Raw genomic sequence first — 17,178 nt, 5'->3', positions numbered from 1 at the left:
TTGTCAAAATCACTTTGGGCAAAAACATTACTTAGGCCATTATTTCAGTAAGGTAACAATATGAGAAATATTGTTTATTGCAGAGTTGGTTTTATCTAGAATAAAACTAACTTTAAAAAATCCAAATACAAGCAACTAATAAATTAAGTCGTTTCCAAGTCGTTTATCAGGTCTTCTATATCTTCATCGTTTTCTACGTTTTTTTTTTTCCTGGCGCGCAAACATAACTTACTCAACATCCCCAAGGACGCGTGAAAAGTCAAATGTTTTTTGGTCCTGTTGACTTTCCATATTCACCAACCAGCAGCAGTTAGCTGGTGCGCATTCTGCCCTCGTTCCTCAGCTGGACCGATATAACCGTTTTATTCCTCATGTCAGCCAGGGCTGCTGGTGAGCATGTCTTCGCTCATTTTAACCCGAATTTCTCAACCGCACTAGCAGACTGACATAACTCCCAGAGACTTAGCTGTGTGTTTGGCTAGCAGCGAACCGAGCTGCTAACGGCTGAAGCGATGTTTGTGAGATGCAGCTGAAGTGCTGTTCGGCCTGGCAAAGATGACGTTCCGACCGAGCCTCGGTAATGCTCCTCTGGCTGCGGTAGGTGGAAGATGGACACCGAGGACGGGTGGACAACAGAACTGACTGCTGACGAACTTCGAAAAACGAAAGTGCTTTGCAGACACGATGGGAGAATCGGTAAGAGGACTGTTCTGTGTTTTCTGAGTCGGTTCCCAGCAGCAAGGTGACCTGTCACCGACAGATGTTGGAGCTCATAGGCTGATGCAGAGCTGCAAGTTCATCACGATTTCCTCGGCCTGAATACACACTGAACGAGTTTCTGAACGAGTTCCAGCGCATGTTTTAATATCTCCTAATATTGCCAAGCAAATGAAAACGGAATTTATTTTAAATCATCATATCAACTAATGGTCAGTGATTACTGTGATGCTGTTCAGACCTGGAGTTATTGTTCTCCTTGGACTTGTAATAAACCTGATTATCATTTTACATCTGGTCAGTGAAGAGAGGCCAGCTGCAGCTCAGCTGACGTTTCTGTAAAATCCATCTTTTATTCTGCTTCTGCCCTTCACAGTGGAACAGTTGGTATACACACTGTTACCTTGCAGCAAGAAGGTTCTGGGTTCGATTCCTGGTCCGGAGTCTTTCTGCACGGAGTTTGCATGTTCTCCCTGTGCATGCGTGGGTTCTCTCTGGGTACTCTGGCTTCCTGTCAGGTTAATTGGTCTCTCTAAATTCTCCCTAGGTGTGCGTGTATGATTGTTCGTCCTGTCTGTCTCTGTGTTGCCCTGCAACAGACTGGCGACCTGTCCAGGGTGTTCCCCGCCTCTTGCCCGGAACGTTAGCTGGAGATATGCACCAGCAGCCCTCCCGACCCCACTAAGGGACAAGGGTGTTAGAAAGTGGATGGATGGATATTTTGCTTCTCCTGTTGTTTCATTGCAACACGATGCATTTTGTTTTGAGGTTTTATTAACAGCGTGTCTGGAGGGGAAAAATGTCTGCTGACATCTTTACCTTAACATTTGGAGCCACAATACTCAATAACTGTCAGGTCTGTTATTATTCTGACTGAGAGAAAAAAAATAATAAAAAACCCCAAAAACATAGATAGAAGTGAAAATCCTTCCTGAACAAATTATTCCATTCTCAAATTGCTAAAAAATGTTTTCTCCATTAATACCTATTATTATCATCAGAACAGTTTAAAGGTTTTCATTTTATGCTTTCAAAACTCCAGTATTAAGTTGCATGTTGTCACTAACCATAGCTGGCAGATGACTGCATGTACGGTTCTGAGGATTATGATTAGCTTGCAACAAGCAGCTGTGGAAGACAGTTTGTAACGTCATTTGAAACCTCGCTGGATGTATTTAACTCTATAATACTCTACACTGCTAAATTCTTTTAATATGTGGATCAGTCACTTTTGTGTTGCACTTATGTGTTTTGGGGATGCACCGATTGCATTTTTCTTTCCAATCACCAATAACTGATCTTTCGAAAGCCTGACTTGCCGATTCCAATTTTGGCCAATACCAATTCCTTTTTGTCTGAAAAGTTGCTAAATATAACAACTTAGTTACAACAGCGAAGTGACTATTGTGAGGAAATGAACTGTTTCTCATTGGTTTAATATTAGTCTCTTTAGTTTCTAAGCTTTCTGACTAGCACAGCATTTTCATTTTAATGAGTAAGGGTTAGGGGTAGCTTGTCCTCACTGGCTGACATGTATGTTGTGTGTATTGTAGGTTCTTGTCCTGATCTAGCCATGAGTAGGAGTGAGCACACTAATGCCAGGCATGTTCCTGTGGCCCTCACTCCCCAGCTCCCTCTCAGAGCCCATCGGCCCCTGTGCGCGTCGGTCTCCTCCGACAGCAGCGGCCGCTTCAAGGCTTTGGAGACTCAGGAGTGGAAGAACAACCTCAAAGCTCAGGTACAGACAAAAAAACAATGCTGGTTTGGTTTAAACTTGGACAAAACAAAACAAACAAACAAATTGTAAACAGTAAAATTGTAATTCTCATTAGAATTTTACTAATATGTCAGTCTGTTTTTTTATATATTTTTTTATTTTACGGGAATTTCTAAAAAAATAGACTATTGTGAAAAGTTCAATATTTTTTGTCACTCATTTTAGAAAGTAAAACTAGATATAGGTTCATCACACATAGAGTGAAATATTTCAGTCCTTTATGTCTTGCGCTTAGTTGATCATCGACCTTACCAAGCTCCGCCCACAACCGACCTAGTAGCCGCAAGTCTCACAAATAAAGCCTTGCGGCGCTTTGTTTCTATGTAAACATGGCGTCTTCCACTTCGACTGATTCTCTGCAGTGTATTTCTGACTCGATTAGTGCATCATTTCTACCGGATTTTCACAATATATCAGCTACTACAATGGACAGAGGAACTAAGAAGTTCATGTCATCTTTTTTGGATGAGATCAAGGTGTTTGAGCCACACGATGCCTCCAACATTGTGCACGTCACAGCAAAATGCTTTCGCTCGATGAGGAAAACAGCAGATCCACACACCCTCTACATCAATATAGCTGTGGACAAGATCACTGATGCCTTTTGTTCTTGCAAGGCTGGGTAAGTCGGGCATTCATCGTTTTGTAGGTTACTTTTGAAATCAGTGGGTGATTCCTGTGGTTTGTTGGCAAATGTTTGAGTGTGCCTAGGCCTGATACGCTGTACTTGGTGCTAGAGTGGCTAACATGAGTAACAATTTAGTCCAAAGCCTTTTCTGCTAAAATAAAATCTTAAGTGTATTTCAGATACAGTGCATATTGCATATTGATCTGTTTAGCTAACGTAAGACTGTGTAGCAGACAGGCTTCAAGGTGTAGAAGTTGTATCAGTACTGCCATTACGCTATACTTAGCTAACGGGAAGCGTGTGTTTGTGAGAGGGCTACGCAGGTGGTAGCCACACTACCACGTAGAATGGGCATCAGCCAATGAAAAGCGGCCCCTGTGGTAAGGTCCATGGCTCACAGATTACAGAGGAGGAACTTTGTGTAAATGGGTGGAGCTTTGTATGAGCGAGTGTTTAGGATTGCCCAATGGTTGCCACGGGAGATTCAAGGATTTCCCAAACATGCGTGAAAGAACTAAAACAAAACTCCAGGTACGTTTTTGATGAAGGAATAATATTGTAACATAATGTAATGCTCAAAAATGGCCACACAGGACCGCGGGCAGCAGAATGAAAGTTTTTGACTGGAGATTCATGTTTGCTGTGTGTGTGTGTTCTTCCAGATGGAGCTGGCCCACAGTGCAGGAGCGGCCAGCAGCACAGGTTCCCTGGAGCGAGCCTCCATGTTCTGCGCGTTGGCATCGGCCTCTCTGTCCAGTCCTGGCCTGCCCAGCCCCCCCGTGGAGACCCTCAGCAAGAGCAAATCCTCCAGCCGCTTCTCTCTCTTCTCCCCTCCATGGAACAGCAGCTCTGAGTCTGACTCCAACCCGCCATCTCGCTCGGGCTCCAAGAAGCTGCGCAACTACAGCCGGAGAGCAGCCACGGGGCCGGCAGGGGCCCGTGCCCCCGATGTGCTCGAGCCCAAACGGAGCGGCCCTGAACACTTCCAGTACTCTGAGCCGGTCATTTCCAAAGTGACGGACTACATCTACGTGGGCAACCTGAACGCGGCGTACAATGGCCGCACCCTGTGTCGCAACAACATCGACAGCATCATCGACATGAGCAGCGCGCCTGGAGAGCCGGCCCCCTCCCTCAGCCTCATCCCCTGTACCTGCTCCCGCGGGTCCCGGCACAGCTGGTCACGCCTCAAGGTGGACCTGGGGCACATGCCGGACACGCTGGACGAGTGGCCAGCTCTAAAGCACTGCCGCTTTGAGGACATCAACGAGTGCATAAACGCATCCACGGAGAAGAGGAAGCGCGTGCTGGTCCACTGCCGGGACGGGTTCTCTCTAGCGCCCATGTGCATCATCCAGTACCTGATGGTGAAGCAGAACATGAGGCTAATTGCTGCTTATGAGCTGCTGAGAGCCAAGTACCCAGTCAACATTAAGGAGTGTCACCAGAACGTTCTAGTGAGTCTGGAGCGAGCCCTGTGGCCCGGCGGGGAGGTGGACCCTGAGTGCTTCAGACAGGCTCTGTCCCGCAAGCTGGCCTGGACATGATGGCCTCCTTCACTCCCCACTGTCTGCCTGGCTGCTCCTTCTGTTGCTTTTTTTCTTGGGTTGGCACATTTTCCACTGAAACCACCACGGGCAGCTCTACTTTCCTTCTAGATATTACTGCACTTCCTTTTAATTTTTTGGTGAAGAGAAATCATTTCCATGTGTTTCTTTATCAAATATGTAAATGGATCTGGTAATAACAACTTTGTATGCAAATGCTGAACATTTTGCTCTACACCTAGTGTTTCGCCAATTCGTTCGCATCTGGCTTGCATTCGAAGTCTATGTGGAGGGGCACCAGACCCATCAAAATCGCTCTAGCCGTTGTTTTCCATTGCCGGCTTATTTTGCCTGACGCATCAGACGCGCTTCATGCGTCACACGGTTCAAATCGTGCTGTGCTAGACGCTTGAAACGTGTCACGACGGGTCACCGACGGTCGTCCACATAGACTTTGAATGTAAACCAGACACGCCTGATGCTCAAAACACGTTTGGTGTGAACGCACCATTACAGTCAATATAAAATAATTAATAAAGAAACTGAAAGTGACAAAAACAATATGTTGACTACCTTGGTCAAACATGTAAAAACAATCCTTCTTTCAGATGGGTCAGAAAGTGCAGTTAGGAATTATAAATTCAGGGTTTCCACCAAGGGTACCTTTCCAATTTGCTAAGTCTGGTGGCAGGAGTGCTAGGGCACTACTGTGTTTTTTAGTTAAAATTGTTTAAAGTTGACAGAAAATTTTAAAATATCACAAAGTCACATTGTGTTATTGGAATCCATTATTAATACCTAAACAGCAACTACAAAATCTTAAAAAGGCAAACATGAAAAAACCCTACCATAAATAAACAAACAACATGTAGCCTGTTGGCGGGTCAGTAAAGCCTGGTGGCCCGCCAGGCTGATAATACATTGAGGAAAACCCTGAAATATAACATAAAATAAGCAACAGAGCAAGACGATTCTCAGGGCGATTCTCAGTATAGAACTATACTGAGTAGATCTGCCCTCATGGTTCGAGCACATTGTGACTTCTAGAGTCTTTTTTTAAACATCGTAATCGATACAGACATTGACATCGGACCGGTGTATCTCTAATTATGACTTTGCTCTCCACCCTTTCTGTTCAGGACTAGCATCCACAGCTGCTTGGCTCCACAGTGTTTTATCTGTAGTCGTACAGTGGATTTATGTTTCTGTTTCTGTTCTACATCATGCTAATGTTCTGTTTTTCTACATCAGGGTAAAATCTTTCAGTGAGCTAACTCAGGAGACTGTTGATGTCAAAGCAATGTGGCATTTATGTTGTTCTGTAGCGACATAGACGCCTCAGAATATTGGGAGTATTCCGTGGTGAAAACCAAGGCCAGGTTCGGACACTGATCTTGGCTGAATTGTGCTGATAATCTGAAGTGGAGTCATACGTTCACAGAGCAAAACTAAGGTTATGCAGATGCGGAATTCATTTCAGACATTAAGAGGAGATATTTCAGATGTATTCTTCATGCCAATGGTTGACCCTTTAGTTATTTACTGTCTGGTTCTGACAATGTGGATCAGTGGTTCCCAACTGTTTTTGCGTCAGTCTTGTTAAAACCTTTAGCTTGAAGTGGCTAGACTTGATAACTTTAGTTAGAAACTTAAAGCTGGGATCACTATGAATGATTCTCAACAGAAAGAAATATGACAGTTCCATATTTTTTTTGGACTCTTCTTATTTCCTACATAAATTACATCTTTCATGCTCTAATCACAGACAAATGTATCTTTTTTTTCATTTGAATTATTCTCCCTAATAAAAATTGTATTAAAGATTTAGTTCATTGAAATATATACTTTAAAAAATCCCCCATTTTCTTTTTAAAAGCATGAAACAGGAGATAACCTATGCTGGTGATGGAGTCAGCTAATATTACAGAACATTACATGCTGCATGTAATCATAATGTTTCTAATCCACTTTTTAACATGTTGGTCTTTGTTTTCACACGAGGATACAAAATATTTACCCCATTTCATCCCTTTTACTGAGTTGCTAAAAAGTGTCAAGAAAGTCTTGCCATTGGTTCCTCTTTGTGCATCAATTTTGATAAATTATTTTTTATTAAAGCCAAAACAAGAGGGCATTTAGAGAATAAAAAAGCCTTCTAGCTTCTTCTTTGTAGCTCTTCTAGCTTTCTATTTTGTTGACTTCCTGCTTACCTCTTCGGGTAATTCAAGGAACTGAGTGATGCAATGCTGTTGTTGTTTATAGCAACAAATCTTAAACCTCTTGTGATTTTTGTGTTTGTGAAAATCTAATTGAAACTTTAAACCTTGCATACATGTGCGATCGTACACGACTTCCTACCGGCCGCCAGGTTGGGAACCACTGACTGTAACAACACTTCCTACAAAGTTCACCTGATTAGTTTGAACAGAAGAAGTAAAATCAACAAATGATGAGCAGCTTTTTATAACACAGCATCAGCCTGCAAAGATTTCAACTGGGAACGGTACTGAAGTAAAATAGCTGTTTTCACAATTTTATCAGTATGGGAGAATAACGGTGTGTAGAGATGACTGGTCATTCCACATTTAGAGATTTTGCACTTTGCAGGAGTAATTTTAAAATGTCATAACATCAACTAGTGCCAAAAACACCCAAAACAAAAACTAAAAATGGCGTTTACAGCATTCCTGATAGCCATGTAATTGTGTTAGACTTTGATTTGTCCAGGGACAGCTTGCGTTCAGACTGCCTAACTCAGGGGTGCCCAAAGTGGGTCTTCCAGGGCCGGCATCCTGCATGTTTTAGTTCTCTCCCTGTTTTAACTCACCTGGATCAAATAATGGCCTAAGAAGAATATTGACATGCTGAAAAGATTGTTGGTACTACCAGGGAGAAAACTAAAATGTGCAGGATGCCGGCCCTCGAGGACCGACTTTGGGCACCGCTGGCCTAACTGATTCAGGTGTTCAAGGCCACTTTTCGATAATAAATAATGGAATCACGGCAATTTTGAAAATGCTCTCAATTTTAGCTAAAAGGTTTTGGTGCTAGGATTCTGTGTTTTTTCTTTTTTTGGCTCTATCAAAATTGGTTTATTTCACAAAACTGCAACAGAAGCATGTTCTTTGCATCACGAGTCATGAGCAACAACCACTGGTGCAAACCACAAAGACAATGACAGGAAGTAGTTGGAGGATGAAGGAAGAGCATGGTTTTTAATAACTTATCATGTGAATAAACTTATTCACATGTGATTCTAATTGTGCTTCTTGTGTAATGGAAACAACATAATTACAAAATTGTGATTTTCTGACATTAACGAAGCATTGAGAAAGTTTTGCACACATTTGTAAATGAAACGCAGCTAGTTTGAATCTCACATTAGCTCACAAACTCAAATCTCACTCCAAGTTACTTCAGGTTCAGTGTGTGAAGAGTCGGACAGAATTTATGACCCAGTCAGTCACATTTCACCAACTGGTCGACCACCGTGAGGCCACATGAGTGATGATCTTGTTTGGAAGTCAGCTGTTCTTTCTGATATTTATGGGTTTGGATCTCATTGGACTTTGAGTTGCTTCCAAACCTAGCTTTAAATATTCCACATGTTGCATCTCATTGGACATGTTTTCTTTGCTGGGCCTGTCTTTGTCTCCTGATGGAAGATGTGTGGTCTGACCCGTTCTCTGTGTGTCACGGTACCAGTTCATGTGCTGCCACTTCCTTTCTCCATGTTCCATGGCGTTGTTTGGGTTTTGCTCTGTCTGTGCTGATAGCTATTTTCTATTGTTTAATTTTTACTTTTCAGCTGCATTTAAATCTATACCAATATTCCTAACTGCTGTATTAATATGCACTAACCAGGTTAAGGCAATGAATCAGCAATCTAGACTTGCTACTGTTTGGTCACTTCCTTTAATGGTAAAAATAAGTTCTGCCCATTTAAATGCTCTAGTTTTTTAAAAATGTTTTTCCTGTATTTATTTTTATTGGGATGTACCTTTCCACAAATGTTTTTCAGTTTATCTTTAACAGAGGGTGAGATGATGATCATATAAACTTTGGTTTATGGTTTTGACCTCTTACGATTAAAATAAGATAGTTTTAGAACCTGTTCAACACAGTGCCACCTGTACTTTAAACCTTACAACTTGAAAGCAGATGCACTAGCTAAATCACGGACAGAGTGGTTCTTATTTCTGTCTGCAATGTAGGTTTGAAAATTGTTTTTTTTAAATCATATTTTGGCACCAGTAGATCTACTAAACTTGACAGTCGAAACACAAATCAAAATCTGCATTTCCACTGCTGTGAAAATCTAGTCTAGTCTTTGTAAAATGAAATTTACTCTCCAATATATGAAGTAATTGTGTTTAAAAAGAGACCAATCAACAGGAATATCAAACACAAAATAACAGCAAATCAACTAAAGAACACAAAGTTCCATTTCAGACCAGAGCATCTTCTTTCACATGTTAGCGTCCCCTACAGGCCTTATGCCAAACTGCAAACTGGACTCAACATTTGCAGACAATGTATTGAACAATGTTTTCAAAGTTTAAAATTCAGAATCGATGCTTTGAACTAGGAGTGGACCATATGGACTTAGAAAATTATCGCAATATTTTGTGGGACTATTGTGATAACAAAAATTAATTTGAAATATATTAATTTCTTCTTTTTATGGCCGTGAATGCATGGAACAGCCTTCAAAGCAGCACAAACATGGTTCTTGGAAAACATTCCCCTTTGAAATGGGCTGCTTCTTAATCACACTTATTTACATATGTGTGATTAAGATTAAACTGCATGTAGTTAACTGCATCAAATCAATTTTCTGATATTTATTAGAAAGTATCAGTTTGTGCCCTCCTGGAACAAACAGTGGGGAAAATAATAAAAATAACTTTTCTGATAATTTTTTTTTACAATAAACAATACAATAAAAACCCACCCCTTCTTTAAACTTCATAACTGCATCTCTGCCCTCTACTGCATTTCTTTGTCTTCACAATAATGTTTGTGCTCTAAAATTCTCTTAACATTGGAGAATTTGGACAGTCCTGCACCTCCTGCAGCTTTTATATCAGCTTAACCTTTTTAAGACACACTTTTTTAATCACTCAGATGCCATTATTCTCACATTTCAGCTATGGAGTTTTTTTATGTACAGTTTTTAATATTTGTTAACCACATGAAAAGCTATTTGTAGCAGCAAAATGCTGCTGGGTCCCATGAAAATCAATACTTGTCATTATTTGATGTTTCATAGCAATAAGTGGCTACACATCATCTATTTGGCATCTTCTAGTTTAGATCTTTTTTTAAATCAAAAATAGTTTACACCACATGCACAGAAATCGGGTTTCAGGTGCTTTGGACCCAGATGATGTCACTGTTCATATATGAAACTATCTCTGTTTAACAGAGAGCCTTGGCTGCAGCAGCTGTTCTTTGTTGAAAAAAAGTGCTTTTATAATCGCTCCAAAAATAGTGGAAAGGCTGGTAGCTTATATGTTTTTCATACTTTCAATATTTATTGGTGTTCTGGCTCAAAACATGGTTTTCTGTCATTTTAAGGTAGGCATGTATAACACTGGGTTACAAAAAAGTATCTTTTGAAAGTTGTTCATGTTTTTTCAACAGGAATTTTTTGCACCACTGAATCTAAAAATTCCATCCATTTTTCTCAATCAGGTTTTTATTCTAATTTTATTTAGAGAAATCTGATTTTCTGACTAGGCTGATGACATTTAATATTTCTGATCCAAAGAAGATTTTAGGAGAAAAATTTGTTTTCTAACAGAGCGTATTAATTAAGTGTTACAAACTTGGATTTCTGTAAATTGTATAATAAACACTAATAAGGGTAAGTACTTGTGAATTGAACATTACGTCTTCATTGTGTAAAATTCTCCGTCTCTTTCCTGTCCTGATGGAATCTCTCCTCCTGCTCATCATTCATTGATCAGATTCTCAGGAAACCGATCCAGATGAGAGAACAAGTCATGCATCAGAAAGTTGACCTGATTGAGCAAAACCAATGTGATTTTTTAATTCAGCCAGTGTAATAGACACTGGTGAGCCGCTGTATCACCAGTGTGAAATTCTAGCTGATGTTACTTTTAAGACCCTTATCTTTAAAATATACCAATAATTAAAGTAATTATTTGCTAAGGCCATAAGTTAAATGCAATTTAGTAATTGCCAAGGAAAACTTTAATTTGTTCAGAATAACAAAACATCAATGGAGCTGCAGCAGAGTTCACCCAAGCTTTTTCTTTTTTTTTAATATGACTTTTTGTGTCCAGATTGGACAGAAAACAATGTATCTTTTCATATTTAGATATCTGGAGCTGATTTATTTTACTTTTTTTTTATCAGTGTTTAAATGTCAGACGTACACCATAACAGGAAACCGGATCATAACGGCTACATGAAGGTATGATATTTTGTACATTGATTTTACTTGAATCCTAATACTTTGTATTTGCTATATTTGGTCCCAATCAGACGGCGTCTCTCTTTAAGCACATCGTTATGTGAAGGGTGCGGTTGTAGTGGAAGTATGGTGCCTTCGTTCAGCATCGTTTTGTATGCCCTGTGGTGACATTTTGCACAATTTGTATGAATTTAACCTCTTGACATCTTGTACAGAAACAATGTCTATTTTTGGATGTTTTATTTGGATGGAAGGTGTGCATGTGACATTTGAGTGACGTGGTTTTTGCTGTTCTCTTTGGTGGTTGTGAAAGCCTGGTAAACGAGCAGATGTTGAAGTGCTCCTGCAAAGCTCTCTAAAAAAACAGTGTTTTGGTGTCTTCTTGTTGTAAATGCTGCACATCAGTCCAATTCTCTCAGGTGATTTCTTATTGGTCCACAATGTTTTTAATGAATTTGATGTTTTAAAATGTGAAGCAATGCATTTCTCATCATTCTTTAGTTGATGTTAATTTCTGTTGTTAAAACATTAAAATGCTGTTGTACACCTTGGTGGACTTTTTTGTTGTTGTTGAAGTCAGGCAATTTAAAAGTCCAATATAAAATTGAGCTTAGAGTTTTAACATGCTAAAAGATTTTGTTTTTTATTGTTACTGTGAAAATCCTGAGTGGGTATGGAAAACATTTGGTCTCTCAATTGTTTTCCAGTGGCCTGGTCGTTAACGTCTCCTCAGTGTCCTCCCAGCTGCTGAAGCCTCACTTTTCTTGGCCTGTGCTCCTGGACATCCCCAGCCATTAACATGAACCATTGTTCATTTTCTTCCTGCATGCGTTGCTGATAAACCTCTGCGTAACCTTTGTAGTTGGACAAATGAACCTTCAAGACATGAGCAGTCATTTTTTAGAAGGTTTTTTTTGAGGTGGGAGGATGGGAGGGTCAGACATAAATTTCCAGTGGGAAGTTTACTAGAAAATTAATTTCCAAAAATGATTATTTAATGATTCCAATATGCTTGACATCATGAAGCCACAAATTGGATTACCAGCCATTATTTTTGCTCTATTTTGAGAAAGGTGAGTAATCTTTGTTTGCATTTTGGTCACATCTTGAAAACGTGCAGGTGGGGTCAGTGTGACCCCCGTTGGACCTCATGGGGTCTGAATGATCCCATCTGTTTAGACACGGGAGGGTCAAACAATAAAGGAGACTTTTATTGGATGTAAACATGTTTCAGTCAAGCTAATGTGTTGTAAGGGTAGATGTCATGATCTAGATGTAGATAACATGGTTTCAGATGTAAAACATTCAGTGCTGCATGATGACGGAAGAGGATTCTGGGAAGCTTGAGTTCCGGTGCCTCTGTCTGTCCTTGAAGACTCAAAGAGCTGCTGTCATTTAAATTTGTTGTTACGCCCACACAGCGTATATCCTGACTGCTGTAACATCTGAAAAACTGGTCATTTAAAAATGAAAATGAAATGAATAAACTAAAGCATCTGCATGTAAAGTCAACATAAGTAGTATTGAGATAAAGCCCTGTAGTTTTTTGTAATCAACACACATCTCAACTTTAGAGAACTTGATGTGTCAGTTTGTGACGTTCTTTCTGTCTGGACTCTCTGATTGTTTTTAGACATGCCTCCCTGTCAGAGCCGTTTCCATCAGCAGAGAATGTGTCAGCTGTTTGCTGTTGATCTCTCAATGGTGGTGGGTGGGCTTGTTTGAGGGGCTTTCATGTGATAGGGATTCTTGAATTCTTTGTTTATTTGTTTATCATGAGAACATACATACATTGATATTACATACATTTTGCAAAGCTTACATGACTTCTCCAATTTTTTCTTTTTTTTTTAACACACAACGAACACAAATCCCCGTACTGACATAACAAAAACGAGACCAAATAAGTAAAATTACATAAAAAAAATAAATAAATAAAATAAAATAAAAAATAAAAAGGGGGGGGGGGGTTGGACGGCATTGAGAGCCTAAAAGGCAACAACACTTTACTCAATTGTTCTGTAAATTTTAGTCCCATGACATGATGGGTCAGTCACATCAAGATATGCATTATAAAGGCAGAGATTTTAAGTATGTCACAAAAGGTGCCCACTTGTGAGTAAATTTTGCTGAACTACCTTTCACTGTTAATAAAATCTTTTCTATCCTTAAGCATGATCTTACAGTATTAAGCCATTGTGAAGTAGATGGAGATATAGGAGATTTCCAGCAGAGTAAAATGCAGCGTCTGGCAAGGAGAGAACAGAAAGCCAAGACCTCCCCCTGCAGGGGCGACAGATTAAGTGAGGTCCCTGGAACTCCAAAAATGGCAATTAGTGGATCGCTTCGGATCTGGATTCCAAAAACCCCTGAGAGTATGGAAAAGACATAGTTCCAAAATTTTTGTAAGTTCGGGCAAAAGAAAAACATATGACTTAAGTTGCAGGGAGAGGTCTGGCATCTGTCACACTGGTCCAAAATTGAAGGAAAAATTGTAGATAGACGGGATTTTGAGAAGTGGACTCTGTTTATCACTTTAAACTGTACAAGCTGTAATCTGGCACATGGTGTGCTTTGACGTATACTGAGAATAATTTTATCCCACCATGAATCACACAGTTCAACACCCAATTCACGTTCCCAAAGAGTTCTGGTTTTACCCGATGAATCGGGCTCAATTCCCATAAGCTTTCCATATATATTGGAAAGGGGTGATTTCAGATTGGGTGTCAAAACTAGAAGGTCGACCCATGGTGGATCAACAGGAAGAGTTGGAAAATTAGGGAACAACGAAGAAACACAATGTCTAATTTGGAAATAGAGAAACAGATGAGAAGTAGGTAGGTTAAATTTCGAGGACAACTCCGAAAAACTAAGAAATAGACCATCTTTGTAGAGATCTCTCATTGTACAAATGCCTCTCTCATGCCAAACTCTGTAGCCAACATTAGTGGTCGCAGGAGAAAATAAAGGATTTTTTAATAACGGCATTTTAATAGAGGGAGACATAAATTTAAAATGGGACCTAAATTGTGACCAGATCTTAAGTGTAGAGAGCACTATAGGATTTGTAATAACAGAGGATAGTTTAATTGGTAGTGATGAATAGATAATTGAGGCAGGTGAAAAAGATGTAGAAATCGATTGAATTTCAAGTTTACACCAGATCAGATTAGGTGAATTTAGCCAATAAATCAATTTATGAATATGTGAAGACCAGTAATACATTGCAAAATTGGGTAAGGAAAGACCACCACTCGTGGTGAACTGCTGCAATAGAGAAAGCCTCAATCTGGGGGCCTTATTGTTCCACACAAATGAAGAAACCATCTGATCGAGGGACTTGAAGAACTGTCTAGGCAAGAATAGAGGGATACATTGAAATAAAAAAAGAAGTCTAGGTAGAACATTCATTTTAATAACATTAATCCTGCCAATTAGTGAAAGAGGGAGAGAGTTCCATCTCTGAAAATCTGATGCAATTTGAGAGACTAGGGGGGCAAAATTCTGAGAAAACATTGAGGGCAGAGTACGTGCAATATTAATTCCCAAGTACCTAAACCCTGAGGGGCTGAGTCTAAAAGGAATGTCAGGAAGCCCAAGTTCCAATGCCAATGAGTTTACTGGGTAGCATTCACTTTTAAGCAAGTTAATTTTGTAGCCGGAGAAAGATCCAAATTTTTCAAGAATATCCAAAATTGGAGGAAGACTATGTAAAGGATCCGAAACATACAAGAGAAGGTCGTCTGCATATAAGGACAGTTTAAGTTCAACACCAGAGCGGATAATTCCATGAAAAGAAGAGAGGGATCTTGGCACAGCAGAAAGAGGTTCAATGGCTAACGCAAACAAGAGAGGAGTAAGAGGACAACCCTGTCTCGTACCGCGTCCCAATGGAAAATAATCAGATTGGACGGAGTTGGTGACAATACAAGCCTGAGGAGATGAATAAAGTAGCTTGATCCAGGCCAAAAACCTCCCCCCAAAACCAAACCTATTGAGAACGGCAAAGAGGTACTCCCATTCTACTCGATCAAAGGCTTTCTCGGCGTCAAGAGAAATGATCACCTCCGGAGACGTGGGGGAATGAGCTGAAAAAATTGCATTCAATAATGTACGAATATTAAAGAACAAATGACGACCTTTGATGAATCCATTCTGTTCATGCGAAATAATCTGAGGAAGCACCATCTCAAGCCGAGTTGCGAGTATTTTAGCTAAAATTTTAAAATCCACATTCAAGAGCGACAGGGGCCTATAAGACTCGCAAGCAGTAGGATCTTTACCCCTCTTCAACAGGAGAGAAATTGAAGCCTGAGCCAACGTGGGGGGCAACAGGCCACGCCCCAGGGACTCATTATAGACCTCGAGAAGAAGAGGGGCCATCTTGTCTTTAAATTTCTTAAAAAATTCGGCAGGAAAACCGTCCGAGCCGGGGGCCTTACCACTCTGCATATTATTGATTGATGTAAAAATTTCTTCCAATTTAATGGGAGCATCAAATTGATCAGAAACCAATTTATTTAACCTAGGGACGTCAATATTCTGAAGAAAGGCAAATAACTCATCTAAGCCCGATTGCAGTTCAGATTTATATAGATTACAATAAAATTTCTTAAAAATGTCACTGATGGAAACAGGATCGGAAACGAGATTGCCTAACTGATCCTTGACTTGTGATAGGATTCTTGAATTCTTATTCCAAATCAGATGGACAAATTCTGCCTGAGTCCTGCTTTGGTCATGTTTCCTCTTCCTAAGGAAGCATTACTTCCTGGGAACCGATGCTTTCCTGAAATGGTCTCACACTCAGAAGGATTTCCACAGTTATCTGTTTTGGTAAACATTAAAATGTCTGTGGTGACTGATTTCTATAAACACAATGTGTACTTATTAAAATTAATTTCATGATTGTTTTATCATTCAGGGGTTTAAAGCAAATCAATACCAAGATATCAGAGTGAATAACTCAGACCTGCTGCACCTGCAGTAACCTCTGTTATGCTATTGGTCAAACTACAACATGTAAACTGAATGGGATTTTTGATCTTCACAGCTGATATGTTTTTGTATTATCAGCTGGCTGATAAAGAAGGCTGGTTTTGTTCTGGTTTGGTTCTGGTTAGGTTCTGGTTATGTTATGGTTTTGTTCTGGTTATGATCTGGATCTGTTCTGGGGACTACTTTGAAACTTCTGGGAATAACGGTGCAAAGAAAGATTTTACATAAAATCAAGAAAACTATGAACCATCTGACCATCCTCTTGATAAGATTATTTTTTTTAAAAAGCAGACTTCCTTTAGTCAGCTGCTTTTTCGAATTTGTTGTAATACAGACTGCTACAGGAAATCTTTCCAACCCGCAGCCATCACCATCTACAATAAATCTATCATCAAATGAGCTACAAAATTTCATTTCCATATGCGATTGATAACGTATTTTTGAATTTGAATTGAATTAAATTTTGTTTCCATGTTGGTTTCACATAGATTGCATAGATTGTGATAAGTAATTTGTTCCTCTTTGTACTTATATTGTGTTTTTGGTCATTTTTAGCTCCCTCCTGTGTATTCCTGCTGTTTATTTGCCATTAATCCCCATGATTTCTCTCAGTCCTTTAAATCTCGCCCCTCCACCATCTTCACAGCTCTTTATTATCAGTAGATGTTTCCTATAATCAGTGTCCATCCCATGCTCTCTCTTTTTTAACCCACTCCTTGTATTGTCTAGTGCTTCATGTTTCGTTGCTAATCAGATCCACTGTGAGTAAATTCCTCTGTTGTTAATTTATTTAATTCTTATGAAAACCTCACTTTGACTAGGACCTTGCCAGCACTTCAGTCTTCCTCTTCCAGATATAAAAATTATGTACTTTCCTTTTGTTTTTCTCCTCATTGCTAAAGAAATGCTCTGCAGAAACAACCACATTTTTAATTTCATTAAATCATTGTTACAAGGAAGTAATAAGACGAGAACAAAGCAAAGATCCAAACCTTTGCTTTGCTCTTTTGCTTAAAATAAAATGAGTAACGAGCATGTCAGCAAGTACGCAAAAATCAACTAAATG

The 17,178-nt window shown here is 39.7% G+C and overlaps 1 protein-coding gene across 2 annotated transcripts; it reads left to right on the top strand.

The window, feature by feature from the left end:
• Nucleotides 1-289: 289 nt before the first annotated feature.
• LOC114143117 (dual specificity protein phosphatase MPK-4) lies at nucleotides 290-11,654 on the top strand. Of its 2 annotated transcripts, XM_028014897.1 has the most exons (3): nucleotides 293-696; nucleotides 2,271-2,455; nucleotides 3,785-11,654. In XM_028014897.1, exons 1-3 carry the CDS (start codon nucleotides 609-611, stop codon nucleotides 4,667-4,669), a joined length of 1,158 nt encoding a protein of 385 aa, XP_027870698.1. In that variant the 5' UTR covers nucleotides 293-608; the 3' UTR covers nucleotides 4,670-11,654. The 2 variants fall into 2 exon arrangements, with proteins under 2 accessions (XP_027870699.1, XP_027870698.1); XM_028014898.1 differs by lacking the exon at nucleotides 2,271-2,455 and having other exon boundaries at nucleotides 290-696.
• The last annotated feature ends 5,524 nt before the right edge of the window (nucleotides 11,655-17,178 follow it).

This window comes from Xiphophorus couchianus, chromosome 4 (genome assembly GCF_001444195.1).
Source record: "Xiphophorus couchianus chromosome 4, X_couchianus-1.0, whole genome shotgun sequence".
NCBI classification, from domain to species: domain Eukaryota; kingdom Metazoa; phylum Chordata; class Actinopteri; order Cyprinodontiformes; family Poeciliidae; genus Xiphophorus; species Xiphophorus couchianus.
Note: the sequence above shows the minus strand (reverse complement) of the source record. Positions and strands in the feature narration are given on the sequence as shown.

Excerpts from the sequence above, each read along its gene's own strand:
- LOC114143117 (XM_028014897.1), top strand. The coding sequence starts at position 609 with ATGGACACCGAGGACGGGTGGACAACAGAACTGACTGCTGACGAACTT. Across the intron at positions 697-2,270 it reads CAGACACGATGGGAGAATCG|GTTCTTGTCCTGATCTAGCC; the intron begins GTAAGAGGACTG and ends TGTGTATTGTAG. Across the intron at positions 2,456-3,784 it reads AGAACAACCTCAAAGCTCAG|ATGGAGCTGGCCCACAGTGC; the intron begins GTACAGACAAAA and ends GTGTTCTTCCAG.